The 20785-nt window shown below is 45.5% G+C and overlaps 2 protein-coding genes across 2 annotated transcripts; both read right to left on the bottom strand.

The window, feature by feature from the left end:
- Positions 1-5469: 5469 nt before the first annotated feature.
- On the bottom strand, positions 5470-6260 carry LOC101518230 (dual specificity protein phosphatase 18-like). Its single transcript, XM_004587985.2, has one exon. It carries the CDS (start codon positions 6130-6132, stop codon positions 5545-5547), a length of 588 nt encoding a protein of 195 aa, XP_004588042.2. The 5' UTR covers positions 6133-6260; the 3' UTR covers positions 5470-5544.
- A 5854-nt stretch (positions 6261-12114) lies between these two features.
- Positions 12115-12958, bottom strand: LOC101524247 (synaptosomal-associated protein 29). Its single transcript, XM_012927790.2, is given in 2 exon segments — positions 12115-12346; positions 12348-12958. Coding segments are annotated over 2 exon segments (768 nt in total). The 3' UTR covers positions 12115-12189.
- Between the last annotated feature and the right edge of the window lie 7827 nt (positions 12959-20785).

The raw sequence follows: 20785 nt of genomic DNA on the forward strand, positions 1-20785 counted from the left end.
TCCCAATAAGCCTTGCCTAGGTTGCACACTAGCCTCCTGTCAATTTCTGATTGCAAGTGAATCCAAAAACCTGAAATCAGTAATACAGATACAACAAGTTATAAAACTCACGACTGGTGCTACCACAGTGGCAAGGCAGGTTAACGCCTGCAGTTCTGGCATCCTAGTTTTTTTTTTTTTTTAAAGATTTATTCAATTTATTACAAAGTCAGATATACAGAGAGGAGGAGAGACAGAGAGGAAGGTCTTCCGTTCGATGTTGCACTCCCCAAGTGAGCTGCAACTGGCCGGTGCTTGCCGATCCGAAGCCAGGAACCAGGAACCTCTTCCGGGTCTCCCACGCGGGTGCAGGGCCACAAGCAGGGAGCTGGATGGGAAGTGGAGCTGCCAGGATTAGAACTGGCGCCCATATGGGATCCCAGGGCGTTCAAGGCGAGGACTTTAGCCACTAGGCCACGCCGCCGGGCCCCTGGCATCCTAGTTTGAGTCCTGGCTGCTCCACTTCTGATCCAGATGTTTGTGCACTGGTAAAGCAGCTGAGGATGGCTCAAGTCCTTGGGCTCCTGTGCAGAGCGCAGTCAGTCGCCATTACAAGATGGCGACAGGCACAGAGTAAACAACTCTGCCCTGACGTAGCTTCCTGCCCTAGTTTGCCCGGCAACAGCAGCGACCTATCCCAATCTGACAAGTAAGCACTCACTGTCCTATCACGACCAGTCACTGAGCCACAGACACGCCTCTCATAGAGTTGTATATAAGCCATCCGCTTTGCTCTCCCTGCGTCCCTCACCCCCATCTTGCCCTCAACAGCATCGCTCCAATAAAGTGTGATCAGAGAAGGACTTCGGTGTCTGCGTTTTATTCCCTGCTGGCCAGGGGCGCGCTACACTCCTGCACCCACCTCTCCCCTTTCCCCTCTCCCCTCCCCTTTCCTCCCTACCCTGTCCATCCCTTTCCGTCTCTTCTCCTTAATTCCCTTCCCCTTTCCTTTCTTCCCCTCCTCTCCCCTTCCCTCCCCTTCATTCCTCCTCCTCTCCTCTCCTTCTTTCCCCTCCTCTTCCCACCACTCCCCTCCCCCTCCTCTCCCCATCCACTTTCCCTGCCCTCTCTCCTCCCTGGTTTCCAGCTTCTGGATTCCAGCTTTAGATCATCTCAGCTCTGGTTGTCATAACCACTTGGGGAGTGATTCAGCAGATGGAAGATCTCTCTGTCTCTCCCTCTCCTTAGCACTTTCTTTTTTTAAGATTTATTTATTTTTATTGCAAAGTCAGATATACAGAGAGGAGGAGAGACAGAGAGGAAGATCTTCTGTCAGATGATTTACTCCCCAAGTGACCACAATGGCCAGTGTTGTGCCGATCCAAAGCCAGGAGCCAGGAACTTCCTCCAGGTCTCCCACGCGGGTGCAGGGTCCCAAGGCTTTGGGCCATCCTCGACTGCTTTCCCAGGCCACAAGCAGGGAGCTGGATGGGAAGTGGAGCTGCCGGGATTAGAACCGGCGCCCATATGGGATCCCGGGGCTTTCAAGGCGAGGACTTTAGCTGCTAGACCACGCCGCCGGGCCCCTAAAAGATTTTTTGAAATGCTATTTTCAAAGAGTTATTTATTTTACTTAAAAGTGCTACAGAGAAGGCCTGGCGGCGTGGCCTGGCAGCTGAAGTCCTCGCCTTGAATGCGCCAGGATCCCATATGAGCACCGGTTCTAATCCCAGCAGCCCCACTTCCCATCCAGCTCCCTGCTTGTGGCCTGGGAAAGCAGTCGAGGACAGCCCAATGCTTTGGGACACTGCACCCGTGTGGGAGACCCGGAAGAGGTTCCAGGTTCCCGGCATCGGATCGGCGTGCACGGGCCCGTTGCGGCTCACTTGGGGAGTGAAACATCGGATGGAGGATCTTCCTCTCTGTCTCTCCTCCTGTCTGTATATCTGGCTGTAATAAAAAAAAAAAAAAAAACAAAACAAAAAAAAAAGAAAAAAAAAACAAAAAATCTTTTAAATTATTTATTTTATTTATTTATTTTTATTTAAAAGGCAGAGATACAGAGAAAGAGCCAGAGCACTCATCCACTGGTTCACTCCAGAAGTGCCTGCAGTAGCCAGGGCTGGGCCAGACGGAAGCCAGAAGCCAGTAAATGTGTCCAGGCCTCCTGTGTGAGGAGTGACTCAAGCGTCAGCCCTGAAGATCAATGAGACCCCGTTTTGGATGCCCACTTTGGTTCCCCTAAAGCTTCGGTTTCAGTTTCATTTCTGTTACAAGGCCAACTTTATACCTGACAACCCTATCCACCAACCCCCCTTGTGGCCTTGTTTCCCCGGCCCCACCTACCACTGCATCTACCCATCCCCACGGACCTGTACTCCCAATCCCCACCCCTAGGTTATGAAAACGAATTCTCTTTTGCTTTTACTCTCTCTTGTCCTCCTGCTTCTCAATCCGGCCTCCCTTGGAGCTCCCTCCTGTCACTGTCTCTCTCATGCTCATCTTCCTCTGCTCTGCTTTCTCTCTTCCCTCCCCACAGCCGCCCTTCCCGCTTCAATAAAGATCTCCTGTGTGATTTGCTGTGTCTGCCGTCTTGGGTTAATGGCGAAAATCCCTAGAATCCCATATGGGTGACAGGGTCCCAAATATTTGGAACATCACCTGCTGATTTCACAGATACATTAGTAGGAAGCTGTGTTCAAAGTGGAAGAGCCAAGACTCAAGCTAGGCACGCGGATAATGAGATCAGGTGTTCCAAGTGATGAATTGACAGCTGCCAACACCCCATGTATCACAATTTTATAATTAGAGAAATCACCTTTTTTTTGGATTTTTTTTCTTTTTTTTAAATTTTTATTTTGAATTTTTGAATTTTATGGTATAATTTCGTAGAGTCTGGGATTCCCCCCTCCAAAACCCCATCCCTGACTGATTTTCCCCACGTTGTTACAGTAGTATGGTCCTGCATACTGAGTCATGATTCTATCAGTCTGTTATTTAAGTGTGCCCCGACATTGTTGTACAGACGATGTCAGTCCAGCAGAAACTGTCAGTTTTAAAAAGAGAACCAGTAAAATGATCTTAATGAGAAAAAGACTAAAAAAAAGTAGTAACTACAGACTGAAGAGACAAAATCAAAAGCAATTCAGAAGGTAGAATTGTCAGGACTTTCTGATAGATTAAGAAGGAAGGAAAAGGAAGAAAACCATGGTGACTTGCTGGTTTCTGGCCTGGGCTGCTGGGCAGATAATCACACTGTTCCCTGAAATAAGAGATGCACGTGAGAGATCAGAGTCTGCAAGAAGGATGAATAAGGAGTGCAATTTGGAAGAGGATGTGCTTGAGAGACTCCACAGTCACAGAGCACACACTGTGGGGCTCGTTCCTCTCTCTCTCAATTTTTCCTCCAATTAGGGACATTTTTGTTTGTTTGTTTGTTTCATGATTTATTCATTTGGAAGGGAAAGTAACAGAGTTGGGAGAGAGAGATGTTCCATTCATTAGTTTACTCCTGAAATGGCCACCATGGCCAGGTCTGGGCCTGATTGAGGCCAGGAGCTCGGATTCCTTCTTGTTCTCTTCTCCCACATGCGTGGCAAACGCCCAAGCACTTAAATCATTGTTGCTCCAAGGGTCACCCAACAAGAACAGAAGAATGACTATATTTGTGAGTCCCCTCCCCATTTATGGAACAGGCTTGGATGAATCTCTAACCAGCAAAAAGCCTTCTGGATGTGTGTTTTCTTCCCTTGCCTTTTGGGTGACACTAGCTGACATGACAAAGATACATGGAGGCAACGAAGGGGACGCAGGGAGAAATATCCACCTTACTTCCCCAGTTAGGTCAAGGTTGAAACCCAAAGGGAAGCAGTGCTGGAGGCAGCAGGCCCTGTCTCCTCAGGAGAGGGGTCTTTCATGTTTAGTAGAATCCTTTCCTACCTCTATTCTGGGTGTGATGGGATGCAGCTTCTCCAAGAAGTGGAGTTCAAGGCCTGCCTCAGGTCTACTGAGACCATCAGCTGGGCTAGGAGAAGCCTGGGTTGAGGGACATGTCCTGGCACAAAATTGTATTCGGTCTGCTTCCCCTGGCACTCACTCCTCCTTCTGGAGCTGTTTACCCCAAGCTGAGAACACCACATCTATAGCATGAATCTCTACCACTTGAGCCTGACTCCAGGAATAGTCTCAATAAAGGAACTGTAGCAGCCTGCATCTCCACTGCACACATTGGCAGCCTACCCACAAACCTTCAATCCTGATTCCCTGGTAAAAAAAAAAAAAAAAGAAAGAAAGAAAGAAATAAAGGAAGAAAAGAAAGAAAGAAAGAAAGCAGTTTATTTATTTTTATTTCAAAGGTAGATTTTACAGAAGGAGAAGGTGAGACAGAGGTCTTCCATCCACTGATTCATTCCCTAAACAGCCACAATGGCTAAAGCTGGACCTATCTGAAGCCAGAAGCCAGGAGCTTCTTTCAGGTCTCCCATGTGGGTTCAGGGGCCCAAGCTGGACCATCCTCCATTGCCTTCCCAGGCACATTAGCAGGGGACTGGATGAGAAGTGGCCTCCCCTCCCTCCTCCTTTTCTGTTCCCTCCCCACCTCCCCATTTCCTTTCACTCCCCCTTCCCTTCTCTCCCTCCCAACCCCTTTCCTCCTCCCTCCTCCCTCCTCCCTTCCCCTATCCTCTCCCCTCCTTTCTCCTTCCCCATATTTCTCTCCTCTCCCCCCTCCTTCCCTTCCCTCCCCTTCACTCATTCCCTCCCCTCCACTCCTTCTTTCCCATTCCATCCCACTCTACTTCCCTCCCCTTCCTCTCCTCTTCCCCTCCTCCCTCCTCTCCTCTTCTCTCCCCTCCACTCACTCTTCCTCCCCTGACAACTCCAGCCTTGCAAGCCAAGACCCATGAGAGGAAACTCTGAGACCTAACGTCAAGCCTCCTGTCCCTCAGCACAGCCCCAGGAGAGGGACTAAGGTCTATTTTCACAAAGATTGGTGGGGGATTGCCAAGGGCACCTTGAGACCGTGCCATACAGTGCAGCACTTGAACATATTTACACTTTGTAGTAGTGTGGTTTTTCAAAAAACTGGTGTATAAATCCAATCTGGAGGGCCAGAGTTGAGCCACTATGGCTGGAGGTGAGGGGTCCCAGAGCACTGCTGGGAGGTCACTTATCAGTAGGTTAACACTGAAAGATCTGCAAAAGCAGCATAAGGCAGCTCAAGAATGGGGTGCATTCTGGGTATGTAATCCTGGGGACTGTCTCAGGCAGGGCTTGGGATTCCTGGTTCAGGATTTGTGGCACATGATTTAAGGACTGCTAACAGGTCCTTGGGGGTGGGGTGGGGTGGGGAAGGAGAGGATTGGATGACTTCACCTGCCCCAGCCAAGTTTGAACTATGCCCCAACAGCCCTATCTGCCCACTCATAATTAAGACACAAGTCACCAAATTATATGTAGTGGTTTTTATTCAAAGACTGGAACCTTCAAAATTCCAATGTCCCCTGTCTTTTCTTGCCTATCAATAGGCATCACTGGCCAAGGACATCAGGAGCCAGTTGGGATGGTTCACATTTGCATCATCATCAATTCCACTTCTTCTTCATAGACATCAGGAATCACGCCCACCGGAGAGTTGATCATTTTCACGGAGTTCTTACTAAACAGCTTAGATTCGTAATGGATCAGCTGCTCCCAAAAGCCGTTGTTAGGCCGGATGATGGGGCGGAGTGCTCTGATCCATGTGTGGGCATCACGCAGTGTCATAGCATGGTATTTCATAAGGTATGCAAGGCAGAGTGTAGGTGAACGACTCACTCCTGCAACGCAGTGTAGCAGCGTTCGACCCTGCTTCATGTCCTCACTGTGAATCTGATCAGCAACAAGATCAAAAAAACTATAGATGTGTGAGGTCGGGGTATCAGTCACTGGCACCTGCAAGTATTGGATGTTGTCATAGTATGTGTTCACCACTTCCACTGAGGCGTTGATGACCATGGTGATCTGATTGTTGTATAGAAGGTTTTCATTATTGGCAGCCACCCCATTGCCGATGTAAAGTCGCCGGGTTATCTCGGATAGGCTATGAAACAATGGCTGCTCTACGTCAGAAGGAAGTGAACTTTTCGATGGAGGTTCACTTGAGGAGGTTGTCATGAAGATGGCAGGACTAATCTCTGAACAGTTTTGGGGTACCACCCTCACGAGACAGTTCAAGGAAAGGCTTCTTGTGTGGGCCTGGCAGACAGGACTGGTCACAGATGACCACTCTCTGCCTCTCTGCTCTGCCACCCTCTATGACATCACAGTCCTGGGTGCTGACCCTCTGGTTTCCCTGGCAATTGTCACTTCCTCTTCCTGCTGGGAGGACACAACCCAGTCCTTCAAAGAAACCGTCCCCTCCCACCACTCCCTTCCCCATCTCTTTCTTTCCCATCTTTCTTCACACTTGTTTGTTTCCCAAGGCCTAATGCTCATCTTGCTTGACTTTCTAACATGTTCTGTTGCAACACACCAATTTGAGGCTTCACTTACCGGCCCCGCTAAATGCAGTATCTGTGAGTGCTTCTGCCTCATCAGTGTTGAAGAACACAGTCTAGATTTCTAAGTTGAGGCTCAGCATTTGGATCACACGACATGGTATAAATCTTCAGCAAAATATAAATGTCTATAAATCTTCAGCTAGATAGGGGCGAGTGAGGTAGCCTGCTAGTTCTCAGTTGATTGTAACCATAGATTTATAGTCCTGTCTACAAACACATGAGGACTGCTTACAGGGGAGCACTGTTACCTGTTAATTACATGACCCTTTATCTCAGGTGAAGTTAACCCATAATGGATGGACTCATTTAGCTGTGTCACAGTCCATTTATACATATAGCCACAATGATTTTATTCAGCTGATTCTACTTAATTACCTTGAAACAAGAGCTCAAAAGACCTTGTCTACTTTTCCAAAAAGAATACACACATACCCACCACCCAATGAATCCTCTTTCTTTTTTTTTGATGATATAGTTGAGAAGGATGCCTGACCAAGTGGACCACCCATTATTGTGGGAAGGTTCAAGGAATATGTGAAAGGGCATGAGACCATTGTATCCAATTTTATTTTTCTTCTTCCTGTATTCAGAAGGGGAGAGACAAGGGGAGAAGCCACATCCAGCATCCCAACTGCATCAGTACCCAGGAATGGGGGACAGCCACCCAATGTCATGCCAGTGTCCCTGATGTGTGGAGTGTGCTCTGATGGTCCTGCTCAAGTTGTTTTGATAGTTCTGAAATGCTGTTGATCTTGCCACTCCAAGGATGAGGAACTCCTTCCAAGTTTCTTTGGCTAGGGCTCGGCGGCGTGGCCTAGTGGCTAAGGTCCTTGCCTTGGTCCCATATGGCCGCTGGTTCTAGTCCTGGCAGCTCCACTTCCTCTCTGTCTCTCCTCCTCTCAGTATATCTGACTTTGTAATAAAAATAAAATAAATCTTTTTAAAAAAAAGTTTCTTTGGCTGACATAGTCCACCTTAAAGTCTCCTTTTGCCCATTACTTGCTGTCAGTGCTTGTTTGGGAGAGCTGTCCAGTGTATTCTGACCTCCATGGTACTAGACGTCCTCTGCTGGCCTCGATGAACTGGTTGGCATGTCCCCCATGAGCATCTGGGCATGTCATCCACTGCACGGTCTTCAGCAACCGAGGAGGCCCACTTATGTCACATGTACCACAGATCCTGTGATTCTCCCTGTGGTTGGAGTTCTGAGTCCAGTGATTCAGTTGTGTGTGTTGGGGAAATCCCCAAAGAAGCCACGTCTGAGTTGACCTCAGACCTGACTCCTGTATATGCCAGCAAGTGTGGGGTATGGCTTAGTCCATCAGCCTGCACAAAGTGGTAGTTGCAGTTGCCTGGTCAGTTCTGTTTCTAGCCCCATCTCATATGCAAAGGAATGGATGCTGAGGCCTAGCCCATCCTTGCCCATCACACACTTGGCCCTCATGTACACTGGTGGAAACTGCAACTCAGTCAGATTGACCCCCAATAACCCTCCACCAGGTCTGGTCCAGCTCTGCTTCCTGCTCATGGGGGTATTTGCAAAAGACTGGTCTGGTTTGTCCTACATCCCAATAGGTTTGGTACACTCAATGGGCATTGGAGCCTCAATGCCCTCGACACAACCAACCCCATGATGTTGCCCACACTTTTACTGGCAGGTGCTTCTGCCTATCTATCCAGTTGCATCCCCAACCCTGGTTCCCATGCTCACCAGTGGGAGCTGCCACCCATCAGAAGGGTGCCCACAATTTCCCTACTGTGCCCAATCCCAGTCCCAGATCTTGTACTTGCCAGGTGCTTTACAAGGCTTGCCTCCAGTCCCAGCACTTGGTAGCTGATGCTGTGGCAAAGCCTGACCAGCCTGCAGTTACTCTGGTGCATGCACATACCAGTGGATACAGTTGCTTAGCCCAGCCTGGCTCGCCCCCTAACCCAGTTCACGTGCAGCCTTTGCTTACCTGGTCTGACCCCTGTCCCAGCTCTCACACTCACCAGCAGGAGCAGTGGCTTCCAAGCTCATGACCCTGCACTAGCTGCCAACCCCACAACAAACTGCTGTGCAAAATGCTTGTCCATACACTTTTTATTTTTTCCCATTTAACAATATACCTGGAGACTTTGATGATTATCTCTTTTTTTTTTTAAAGGTTTATTTTTATTACAAAGTCAGATATACAGAGAGGAGGAGAGACAGAGAGGAAGATCTTCCGTCCAATGATTCACTCCCCAAGTGAGCCGCAATGGCCGGTGCGCGCCGATCCGATGCCAGGAACCAGGAACCTCTTCCGGGTCTCCCACGCGGGTGCAGGGTCCCAATGCATTGGGCCGTCCTCGGCTGCTTTCCCAGGCCACAAGCAGGGAGCTGGATGGGAAGTGGAGCTGCCGGGATTAGAACCGGTGCCCATATGGGATCCCGGGGCGTTCAAGGCAAGGACTTTAGCCGCTAGGCCACGCCGCCGGGCCCATCTCACTCTTTTTTAACGTGTAGTTATTTACTTCAAAGATTCATCTAGTTTTATTGCAATGGCTGATTTACAGAGCGACACAGAGAGAGAGAGATCTGCTGATTCACTCCCCACATGGCTGCCACAGCCTGGGCTGGGCCAGGCCAAAACCAGGAACTCAGTTGGGGTCACTTTCCTAAACTATTAGCAGGGAGCTGGAAGGGAGGAGGACCAGTTGGTCCCCAACAGGCACTAGGGCACAGTGCAAGGTTGTGTGGAATTTCAGAATCTGAATGTACCGTATATTATTGACTACCTTGATTGATACTTGGAATGTTTTCAGTTTCTCATTATTGTCAACAATGCTGTGAGAAACATCCCTATAATATTTTTGTGCATATGTGGAACTGTCCCAGTATGATCAATTCCTAGGTGCAAAATTGCTAAGTCAAGGAGGATATATACTTTACATGTTAATTATCGTTGTTAAATTATCCGGTATAAAGCCTGTATCATTTTGCATTCCTACTAAAACTGTAACACAGCACACATACCATATATTTCTCAGTCCCTTGTAATATCAACCTTTCTCATTGTTCTAACTTAATGGAGAAACTCATGTCTTGTTAATTTTCATTTTGCTGATTATTATGAAATTAGAGCATCATTTTTATGCCTGCACTGACTTTATATACATGTCGTTTTACTTTATTACTATTTAATATCCTTTATGCATTCTTACAAAGGTTTTTTTTTGTTTTTGTTTTTAGTTTTTAATTTACTTGAAAGGCACAGTGGCAGAGAGAGGTTGATCTTGCATGCACTGGTTCACTCCCCAAATGGATGCAACAATCAGGCCAGGCTAAAGGCAGAGCTGGACACTCCATTCTGATCTCCCAAGTGCCTGGGCTGTCCTGCATGGCCTAACTAAGCACATTAGCAGGGAGCTGGATGCAAAGCATTTGGGACTCAAATCGGCACCCATGAATGCCATGGATGTCACAAGACTTTGCTTTATTTGCTGCACCAAGCCAGCCCTCCTGGTTGATTTTCTCCTAGTCTTTTATTAACCACTTGTGGGAACTCTCAGTAGAGTGAGATTGTAATCTTTTATTCGTAGTATATATGTTAAATACATTTTGTCCTAATCTGTTTGTGTTTTTCAGTTTTATTCTTGGTTTCTTTTTTCTCATATTTAAATTCAAGTGTTATGTTGTTTAATCTGTAAAATCTTTTCCTTTGTAATTTCTGGGCTTTTCCTCAGAAAAACTTTTCAACAACAAGATTTAAACAAATGTTTTGTGGTTTACTTCCAGTAGTTTGCAGTTTTATTTTTTATGTTTCAGTTATTGCCCTTAGAAAAAATATTTATTACAAAAAATTTCAAAAATACAGAGAGTAGCAGCATAAGGAATCATCACACATCCATCACCCTAGAGCTGATTCTTTTTTTAATGTTAACTGGTAGCTAACAGAACTTGAGTAGGTTTTAAAAATACCTTTGCTTTGCCTTCCTAATCTATAAGATTGGGTCATCCCTAGAGTCCCATTCAGATGTAACTAAAGCCAGCTGAAGCCTTTATGGGCACATTCAGACACCAAATGTTGCCAGGGTTGGAAAGTGGCTTAGGTTTACATGTCAATACAGACACCTGCTGTGTAGGCATTCAGGTGAAACCTGCAAAGCAAAGCAACTTTCTAAAGGAAAAACGGTGAGGTCTGGAACTCGTGGGCTTTCCTTTTTATTTCACCAGGTTATACTATCTCTCTCTCTCTCTCTCTCTCTCACACACACACACGCATGTAATTCATGTAAAGTAGGAGTTCTGTAACTTTTGTTGTGAAAAAAAAAAAAACCCGTTTTTACCTTTTACATAGTTTGGTACCTACTTCCCTGGCTCTAGGTCAGTGGTATCAAATGTACACAAAATGTAATATTTTAACAGATAAGAAATAGAAGAAAAATTGAGTAGCCAGCTGTAGGTAACTGCCTAGGTTGACTGTACCTAGGCCAGTGTTACACTGCTGGGAGAAAAGCAGCTAATATTTGGCAGGCATTCTGGGCCTGGTTAATGCCAAATTGGTGTTAATTATACCAGTGTGTCAGCTCTATTTGTTAGTTATTTAAAAAGTTTAAGGCGTAGTTCATGTTCATACGATATTACGATATTTTACGCGCAGCTAATTCCCGCAACCTGGTTTCTTTACCGTGAGCTGAAAACACCGGACCAACGCGGTATCTTAGGAGGCAGGATCGGGGCGTGGGGGGGGAGGAGGCGGTGGAGATCGGCGGGAAAAGGGGAAGGGGAAGGGAGGCCGGAAGGAGAAGCGAGAGCGCCGCACCTGGGGGCATTTTTGTCTGCAAGGTGTGGGGGGCGGGGATTGAGAGCAGGCCCCAGGGGATTGGTGCCTGCAGGTGAGTGCCTAGGGATGATTGGTGAGTGGGCGCGGTTGGGGAAGGGGCTCCAAGATTGGGGGGTGGGCTTTTCAGGTGGAATGCCAGGTTATAGCTGATTGGCGGATGGCTGAACTGGCGCGAATTCGTGAGCTGTGAGGAAGAAGGAATGGCGCCCGGTCCAGGGTAGGATATTCAAATAACTCCTTACATTATTGCCTATTTGTTTTTTTTTTTTTTTTTTTTTGGAAGATATGTGGGGTCCGACACCGTCACGCCAGACATGTTTTGTAGAGATCCACCCATGAGCGTGCATGGGACTTCCACCAACCTGGCTACTGCACTTGCGGGTAAATGAGGGGGCTGAGCCCGGGTAGTTTAGAGGAGGGAAACTGGAGGACCTTTTGGCTTAGTGATTCTCATGCAGATTAGGATATGCATGTCCCACAGTGAAGTGTTTAGAATTCTTTACTCAGTTTCTGACTCCAGCTTTCTGTGAACACAGACCTTGGGAGGCAGCAGTGATGTGGACATTTGAGGAATGAACCAGAGAATTAACAGAACTCTATTTATCTGTCTGGTGGTCTATCTCTCTGCCTCTCTAGGTAGATAGATAGACAGACAGACAGATTTCTAAAAATTCCCCACCCCATTTTTTCTTTCTTTTTTGTTTTTCAGGGCAACAAAAATCTCTTCAGACCCACTCTTTCAGAACATCTGTGCAAACACATATTAAATGACATACTAAAATAAGAAATGAGATTTCTTGGGAGTTTTTAAAAATCTGTTGAAGTCTCTTCCTCACCAAGGGACAGAGGTCCTTTTCAGTTCTTTAGAGCTGTCGAACTTTCTTTTCTGTGCTTTTTATATTAAGGTCTAACTTGTCCACTGTGGTGGTCAGCCGGTCAAGAATGTTGTCTTGCGCCTCAATTTCTGTCTGCATCCCCAGGGCTATGTTCTTCAGGCGGCCCAGTCCCACGGACAGCTCCGAGGTTGCTGTCGATCTTTTGGTGATAAGCGCGCAGGTGTGCGTTCTTGGGGTAAGCATCAGCGCTGCTCACAGAGTCGGCCCCTCCAGGGCTGGAGTCGAGATCGTCCAGCTTCCTGAGGTTTGGGTGGCTGTCCTGGTACTTCGCCTCCTGTTCTTTACTTGTACTGATAGCTTCTTTCAATCTGCTGCTGGGCTGGGGTGTGACGGTGCCGTTCTGTTCCGGGGGCGTCTCTGCTGGCTTGGATTTGAAGTAATTGACAAGGCCCCCAAACACACTCTTGATGCTGTTGATGTGCCGCTGGCTGGTCTTCAGATCCTGATCCATTTTGTCCACCATCTTCTCTGTGCGTTCTAAGACTCCTCGCTGAGGTACAAGTTTCTCAGAGGAGGCGACCCCGACCTTTTTGGACTCGTACATGAGGGACAGCGACCTATTGGTGCTGGCGGCCATGGCCTCGGCCCTGTGAAGCACCTCCTGCCTCAGGTACTGCTGCCGATCCTTGGGCCCGTCGGCGAGGTCACGGTTCTCCCGCCATGGGACCTACCGGGCACCCTCATCTTCAGCGTCATCGTCGTCAAACGGGTTGCAGCTTTTCAGGTATGCCGACATGGTGCAGGCGTCGCTGGCACCGTGAGAACCAGAAGGAGGTGCGATGCCACACCTGGCGCCGGCCCCACGACCCCACTCATTTTTTTCTTTAAATAGCTTTGGGTTGGGCCCGGCGCGATAGCATAATGGTTAATGTCCTCACCTTGAATGCGCCCGGATCCCATATGGGCGCCGGTTCTAATCCCAGCAGCTCCACTTCCTATCCAGCTCCCTGCTTGTGGCCTGGGAAAGCAGTCGAGGACAGCCCAAAGCTTGGGGACCCTGCACCCACATGGGAGACCCAGAAAAAAAAAGTTCCTGGCTCCTGGCTTTGGATCGGCGCAGCACCGACCGTTGTGGCCACTTGGGAGTGAATCATTGGACGGAAGATCTTCCTCTCTGTCTCTCCTCCTCTCTCTACATCTGCCTTTCCAATAAAATAGATAAATCTTAAAAAAAAAATAGCATTTGGTTGATCAGAATTGTGTTAAGGCACTGCCTGTAATGCTGGCATCCCATAATGGGTACCAGTTCCTGCCCACTTCTGATCTAGCTTCCTGCTAATGCTCCTGGAAAAGCAGCAGTGCACAGCTCCAGGACTTGGATCCCTGTACCAATTGGAAGACCCAGATGATGTTCCTGGGTTTGGCTTCAGTCTGGTTGAGTTCTGGCCATTGCAGCCATTTGGGGGAATGAACCAGTAGATGGAAGATCTCTCTCTCTCTCTCTTACTTCTGCTTTCACTCTCCTAACTATGCCTTTAAAATAAAAATTTTTTTAAAAATCTTCAGAAATCCCATTTTTTCATTATACCTTACATTTTACAAAAACATTTTTGAATTTGCAAAATTCCTTTATGTGGATTGTTTCATCTAATCCTTCCAACAGACAAAGGAGATGCACAGGGTAGATATTAACAAATGTGAAACTGAAGATCAGGACGATTACATGTAGAATAGATACTTGAATGACAGAATGGAGGAACTGCCAGGGGCCTCAGTAATAATTTCTTTTGAAAAATCAGGAGACCAAGGCATGGAGATCTAAAAAAATATTTTTTATTGAAAATTAAGATCCCCAGAGAGAAGGAGAGATAGAGAAAGGTCTTTCATCTACTGGTTCACTCCCCAAGTGTCCACAATGGCTAGAGCTGAGCTGATCTGAAGCCAGGAGCCAGGAACAGGAGCTTCTTCCTCGTCTCCCACGTGGGTGCAGGGTCCCAAGGCTTTGGGCCGTCCTCAACTGCTTTTGCATGCCACAAACAGGGAGCTGGATGGGAAGTGGAGCAGTCAGGACACAAACCGGTGCCCACGTAGAATTCTGGCATGCATGAAAGGTGAGGACTTTAGCCATTAAGCTACCACGCTGGGCCCAAGGCATGGAGATTTAAAACAACTTGTCCACATTCAAATAGGTAATGGAAAACTAGAATTAAAATTAGATTCTGCTGATTTGGGTTTAACTCATTAAATCTCATTCAGTTTTGCTTTAGATTAATGCCTTTATTATGTCCAAATTTATTTCACTGGAGACATGCTAAGTTGTACAGAGCCTGACAGAAGCCTGCTGTTCTTATGTTAATCAAAAAAATTTTCTTTTTCTTCTTCCTTATTTGCTGTCTCTAAAACTTTGTTAGTGTCTAAAACATTTCACCAAAGTGTTTCATTTCAGTGTTAACTCAGACACAAGTGATGATAATTATGTTCCAAAGTTTAGAAAATTATGCACAAATTATCAATTAAGCAAATGCTTCAACAGTTATATGCCTCATCAAGAGAAATTATGCAAACTCTGAGAGAATGACAATTTTGCACAAGATGTTTTTATTTATTACATTTCCTAAATTGTTGTGGATAATTTCCAATAACCTTATCAAAATATTACACCATTTACATTCCAGATGAAATTTTGCGATCTGAGATCTTTTCTTAAATGTGTTATAAATATGACAGCCCAGTGCCAATTTTAGATGTAATGGAGTATAAAAAGTTTGCTAAACTTGATGTATCTTTTTTTATTGTTGAGAAAGGAAAGCTACATATTTTAAAAGATTTATGTGTTTATTCAAAATTCAGAGAGAGAAATCTTCCATCTGCTGATTTACTCCTCAAATGAACACAATGACCAGAGTCACTGGCATAGGATTAGCAGGCTATGCTACTGTGCCAGCCCCAGCTCAGTACTTATAATGAGTCTTGGGGCTGGCATAATGGCTGAACTGGTTATTCCTCCACCTACAAGTGCCAGCATCCCATAAGGGCCCTGATTCAGGTCCTGGCTGCTCCACATCTGATCTAGCTCCCTACCTTTGGTCTGGGAGAGCAGAGTAAGATGACCAAGTTCTTGGCGTCCTGCACCTGTGTGGGAAATCCAGAAGAGACTCTTGTCTCCTGGCTTTGGACTGGCCTATTGTGGGCATTGTGGCTATTTGGAGAGCGATCCAGCAAATGGGAGATCTTTCTCTCTGTTTTTCCTTCTCTCTTTAAATCCGCCTTTGCAGTAAAAATAATTATATATTGTTAAGAGCCTTATTTAGCTTATAATTTTGGATTCAAGAGCATGGCATCTACATTGCTTGGCTCCGGTGAGGGCCTCATGGCCGAAAGCATCAAAATGGTAGGAGCATAGATAGAAGAAATGACATAGTGAGGGGTGGAAGACACACTGATGAGGGCAGGTATTTTTTTTTTTATGAGAAAATGTTTATTACTCAAAAATGCTTGTGTAATTCTAGAAATAACACCTAGAGTCTATACTACTTCTTTACATCAGTGTCTTACAGACATTACATGTGAAAACAAATATTTCAATGATTTTGTGTTTTTTTTGTTTTTTTATTTTTTGTATATATATATATATGTTACTTTATTTTTTTAGTACATTGCATTATGTGACACAGTTTTATAGGTACTGGGATTCCCCCCACCCCTCCCCAAACCCTCCCCCCATGGTGGATTCCTCCACCTTGCTGCATTGCCACAGTTCAAGTTCAGTTGAGATTCTCTCATTGCAAGCATATACCAAACATAGAGTCCAGTATCTTATTGTCCAGATAAGTTCAATGGCTTCTTGGGGAGACCATCTTTGGTCTGAAGGTAGAGCCGGTAGAGTGTCATCCTGATCGGTTAAAAGCCCCAACGTAACATCAGGAACAATTTATAATGTTATGGAATTAGTGGACAGAGTATTGGGTAAACAATATGTTAAAAAAAAAATACAAGTTCTTAACCACATGAGGTTGAGATAATATTACATTTTACAGGTACTATTTTACATATTGACATCATTTCATCTTAAATTAAGGCAAACATGTGGTATCTAACCTTTTAGGATTGGCTCATTTCCCTTAGCATTATGGTTTCCAGTTGAGCCCATTTGGCCACAAAGAACTGCATTTTGTTTTTTTTAATAGCTGAGTAGTATTCCATGGAGTAGATGAACCATAGCTTTCTTATCCATTCTTCTGCTGATGGGCATTTTGGTTGTTTCCATGTTTTTGCAATTACTGATTGTGCTGCTATGAGCATAGGGGTGCATGTTGGTTTCTCATGAAACAGGTGTTTTGGATATATTCCTAGGAGTGCTATTGCTGGATCATACGATATGTCGATTTTGAGTTGTTTGAATGTTCTCCATACTGATTTCCATAGAGGCTGTACCAACCTGCAGCCCCACCAGCAGTGGAGTAGGGTTCCCTTTTCCCCCACAACCTCACCAACAAGTGTTGTTGGTGCTTTTATTCATGTGGGCCAGTCTTACTGGCGTTAGGTGGTACCTCATTGATGTTTTAATTTGGATTTCCCTTATTGCCAGGGAACTTGAGCATTTTTTCATATGTTTATTTGCCATTTGGGTTTGTTCCTTTGTGAAATGTCTGCCCATTTCCCGTGCCCATTTCTTGAGTGGCTTGTTTGTTTTGGTATTTTGGTTGTTTTGTAGCTCTTTGTATATTCTGGAGATTAGCCCTCTATCACCTACGTAGTGCGCGAAGATCTTCTCCCATTCTGTGGGTTTTTTTTTTTACTTTGTTGATTGTTTCCCTTGCTGTACAGAAGCTTCTTAGTTTGATGAGGTCCCATTTGTTTATTCTGGTCTTGATTGCTATTGCTTTTGGTGTCCTTTTTAGGAAGTCAGGACCTACCCCTAGATCTTGCAGGGTATTTCCAACATTTTCTTCCAAAAGTTTGAAGGTTTCTGGATGTAGGTTTAGGTCTTTTATCCATTTGGATTTGATCTTAGTGTATGGTGAGAGATGTGGGTCTTTTGGTTTCTGCAGACTATCAGCCAGTTGTCCCAACAGCATTTATTGAACAGACCTTCCCATTTGCCTGGATTGTCGTTTGTCTTTTTGTCAAAGATTATTTGGCTGTGCCTGTTTGGGTTCCCTTCTGGTGTTTCTATTCTGCTCCATTGATCTTCCTCTCTATCTTTGTGCCAGTACCACGCTATTTTGATAACCACTGCCCTATAGTATGTCCAGAGGTCCGGAACTGTGATTCCCCCTGCTAACTTCCTGTTCTTCAGGATGGTTCTAGCTATTCGTGGTTTTTTGTGTTTCCAGATGAACCTTTGAATCATTGTTTCCAGTTCCATGAAGAATGTTTTGGGCAATTTGATTGGGATTGCATTGAATGTATATATTGGAAAGGCAGATTTACAGGAAGAAGGAGAGGCAGAGAAAGGTCTTCCATGTGCTGGTTCACTGTCCAAGTGGCCACAATGGTCAGAGCTGAGCCAATCCAAAGCCGGGAGCCTGGAGCTTCTTCCGGGTCTCCCATGCAGGTGTAAGGTCCCAAGGCTTTGGGCTGTCCTCGACTGCTTTCCCAGGCCACAAGCAGGGAGCTGGATGGGAAGTGGAGCAGCCAGGACATAGCTGGCACCCGTATACGATCCCAGCACATGTAAGGTGAAGACTTTAGCCACTAGGCTACTGCTCTGGGCCTGATGGCCGGTCTTGCTCCTTTCTTGCTCTTGTGAGAATGAACCTACTCTGCAAGATCAGCATTCATCCCTTTGGAGAGTGATGTCTCTAATGTGTTAATCACCTAGTGCTAGGCCCCACCTCTTAAATGACCCAGCCCCTCTGCATTGCTACAGCAAGGACTGAACTTCTAGTTCATGAAAACTCTGGGGCGTTAGGGGGACACTCAAAATCTTTCCAAGCCGTGCAGACTACAAAAGGAAATATATAGAATGTGGAAGTTCAAGTTTTTGAAAACACAATGAACAAGATTGGTCAAATATTTGATGTAAGATTTTGTGCCTGAGAAATAGGCTGCTGGCTCTTGGCTTCAGATTGGGTCAGCTGTGGCCGTTGTAGCCATTTGGGGAGTGAACCAGCAGATAGAAAACCTTTGTGTCTCTCCTTCTTTCTTTAAATCTGCCTTTCCAATAAAAAGGAATAAACTTTTTTTTAAAAAAGAGAGAAACAGAATAATATTTATTTCAATACTCAGTTCATTGTATGAGAGCAGTATAATATTAATACCAATGACGATCGAAGATAGCCCAGGGAAGAAAATCAAAAACGAGTTTCACTTCTGAACATTGATGTAAGAGTTCCTAAACAAACTACTAAAAACTCAAATCTATTTTTAAGACATAAAAATAGCAATAATTAATGATCAGGTATGTCTCACTATATTAGTGTATATAACACATCAGAAAATCTTAATGTAATGCATCAAAGTAAAAAAATTAAAAAAGCATGTATCAATTCAGTATGCACTAAGGAAAAAGTGAAAAATTAATTCATGATTTAATTTTTAGTTTTAACTGTACCTGTCATGCTTACTTTCTTAAAAGATCTAGAGCATCGATATTGGCAAAATGGTAACAGTTACTGAAGCTGGAATTAACAGCACAAAACAGAAGTTGCAGAAGTTACCCCCACCCAGACAAAAATCTTCTTTTGGCCTATAAATCATTCAGTTGAGATCAAGAAGTAGGGTTAATAGTACTGGAGAGGTAGGGAAGGATAAAGTTTTTAAGATCTTTGTGTACTGATCAGCAAATTAGATGTCTAAGGCCCGGTACGATAGCCTAGCGGCTAAAGTCCTCACCTGGCATGCACCAGGATCTCATATGGGCACTGGTTCTAATCCCGGCAGCTCCACTTCCCATTCAGCTCCCTGCTTGTGGCCTGGGAAAGCAGTAGAGGACGGCCCAAAACCTTGGGACCCTGCACCCGCGTGGGAGACCCGGAAGAGGCTCCTGGCTCCTGGCTCCGGATCGGCACAGCTCTCGCAGTTGCAGCCAACTGGGGAGTGAGTCATCGGATGGAAGATCTTCCTCTCTGTCTCTCCTCCTCTCTGTATATCTGACTTTCCAATAAAAAAAAAATTAGACACCTGATGTAGGAAATGATGAACAACTGGAGATGGGAAAAGGGAACTTTTCTGTAGTAGATGATAGAAATCACAACAGTAGCAGATGACAGAAACTTATTACTTTTATTTATAGAATGCCTGTTCTATGGCAGGCTTCACACGTACATACGTAGTCAACAGTCACAACCTACCTGCCTTTGACCTCAGGTCTAATCTAAGCCCCATTTTGCAGATGAAAAAAATGAAGGCATGGAACATTGATGTAAAAACTCTTAATAAAATACAAACGCTCAAATGCAATTAGGTATTAAAAAACATAATAATTCATGGTCACTCTGGGAGTGTGTACACTCACAGACGCTGTGTGGATCCGCTTGTGTGAGTACGTCTCCTGCTTAACACAAACCCAAAGCCTTCCCCCGCACACACTGCTCACGAGCAGTTGGCAGTTCACTCTTACCATCACTTGTTCTTCTCTTAATACACACTTGCAGTACTGTCCTGGCTGGAGGACACTGCTTCACAGTAGCCCTTTAGAAAGAGGTATTAGCACTGAGCTTCTACCTCCCTCTCCCGGCCTTGAAGGCGACTTTGCGGGCCGGCACGGTAGTCTAGTGGCTGAAGTCCTTGCATTGCATGCACCAGGATCCCATATGGGTTCTGGTTCCTATCCCATCCAGCTCCCTGCTTGCGGCCTGGAAAAAAAGTCAAAGACAGCCCAAAACCTTGGGCCCCTGCAGGTACATGGGAGACCCAGAAGAAGCTCCTGGCTCCTGACTACAGATCAGTTGAGCTCCAGCTGCGGTGGTCACTTGGGGAGTGAGTCAGCAGATGGAAGATCTTCCCCTCTGTCTCTCCTCCTCTCTGTATATCTGCTTTTGCAGGGTCCCAAGGCTTTGGGCTGTCCTCAACTGCTTTCCCAGGTCATGAGCAAGGAGGGGGATTAGAACAGGCGCCCATATGGGATCCTGGCACGTACAAGACGAGGACTTCAGCTGCTAGGCTACCATGCCAGGCCCCAAAATAAACAAATCTTAAAAAAAAAAAAAAAAAAAAAAAAAGGTAAGCTATCTATTCTTGTCCTTCCTAGCTACTCACAGGACGTTTCTGACTTCTCTGCTTTCAAAACCGAATTCCTTTGAAATTTGGGTAATTGGACTCTCATGTGTTATAGTCACTGTCATATGTATTAAAAACATGGACCCCTGACTCATGGTTCATTGTGAAAGTTCAGAGACAAAAATTTTAACGTTGGTTAAATCTGTTTTCCAGCCATATGCCTACCTTCATTGCTGACAATGTTTGGGGAAAAAAATGCGTAATTGTGAGAAGCGAGTGGCTTCACATGAAATAAATGACCGTGAAGATTTTTTTTTATTGTTGTTGCTGCCTTTAAATTTTTTCTATTTATATGAAGTAAACAAATTTTACATATTTCACAGTCCCCACCCTGCCCTCGCTCCTGCTGCAATCCCGCCCATCCTCCTGCTCCTTCATTTTCCCCCTAGCTTTTACAATG

This window comes from Ochotona princeps, chromosome X, assembly GCF_030435755.1.
Source record: "Ochotona princeps isolate mOchPri1 chromosome X, mOchPri1.hap1, whole genome shotgun sequence".
Taxonomy (NCBI): Eukaryota; Metazoa; Chordata; class Mammalia; order Lagomorpha; family Ochotonidae; genus Ochotona; species Ochotona princeps.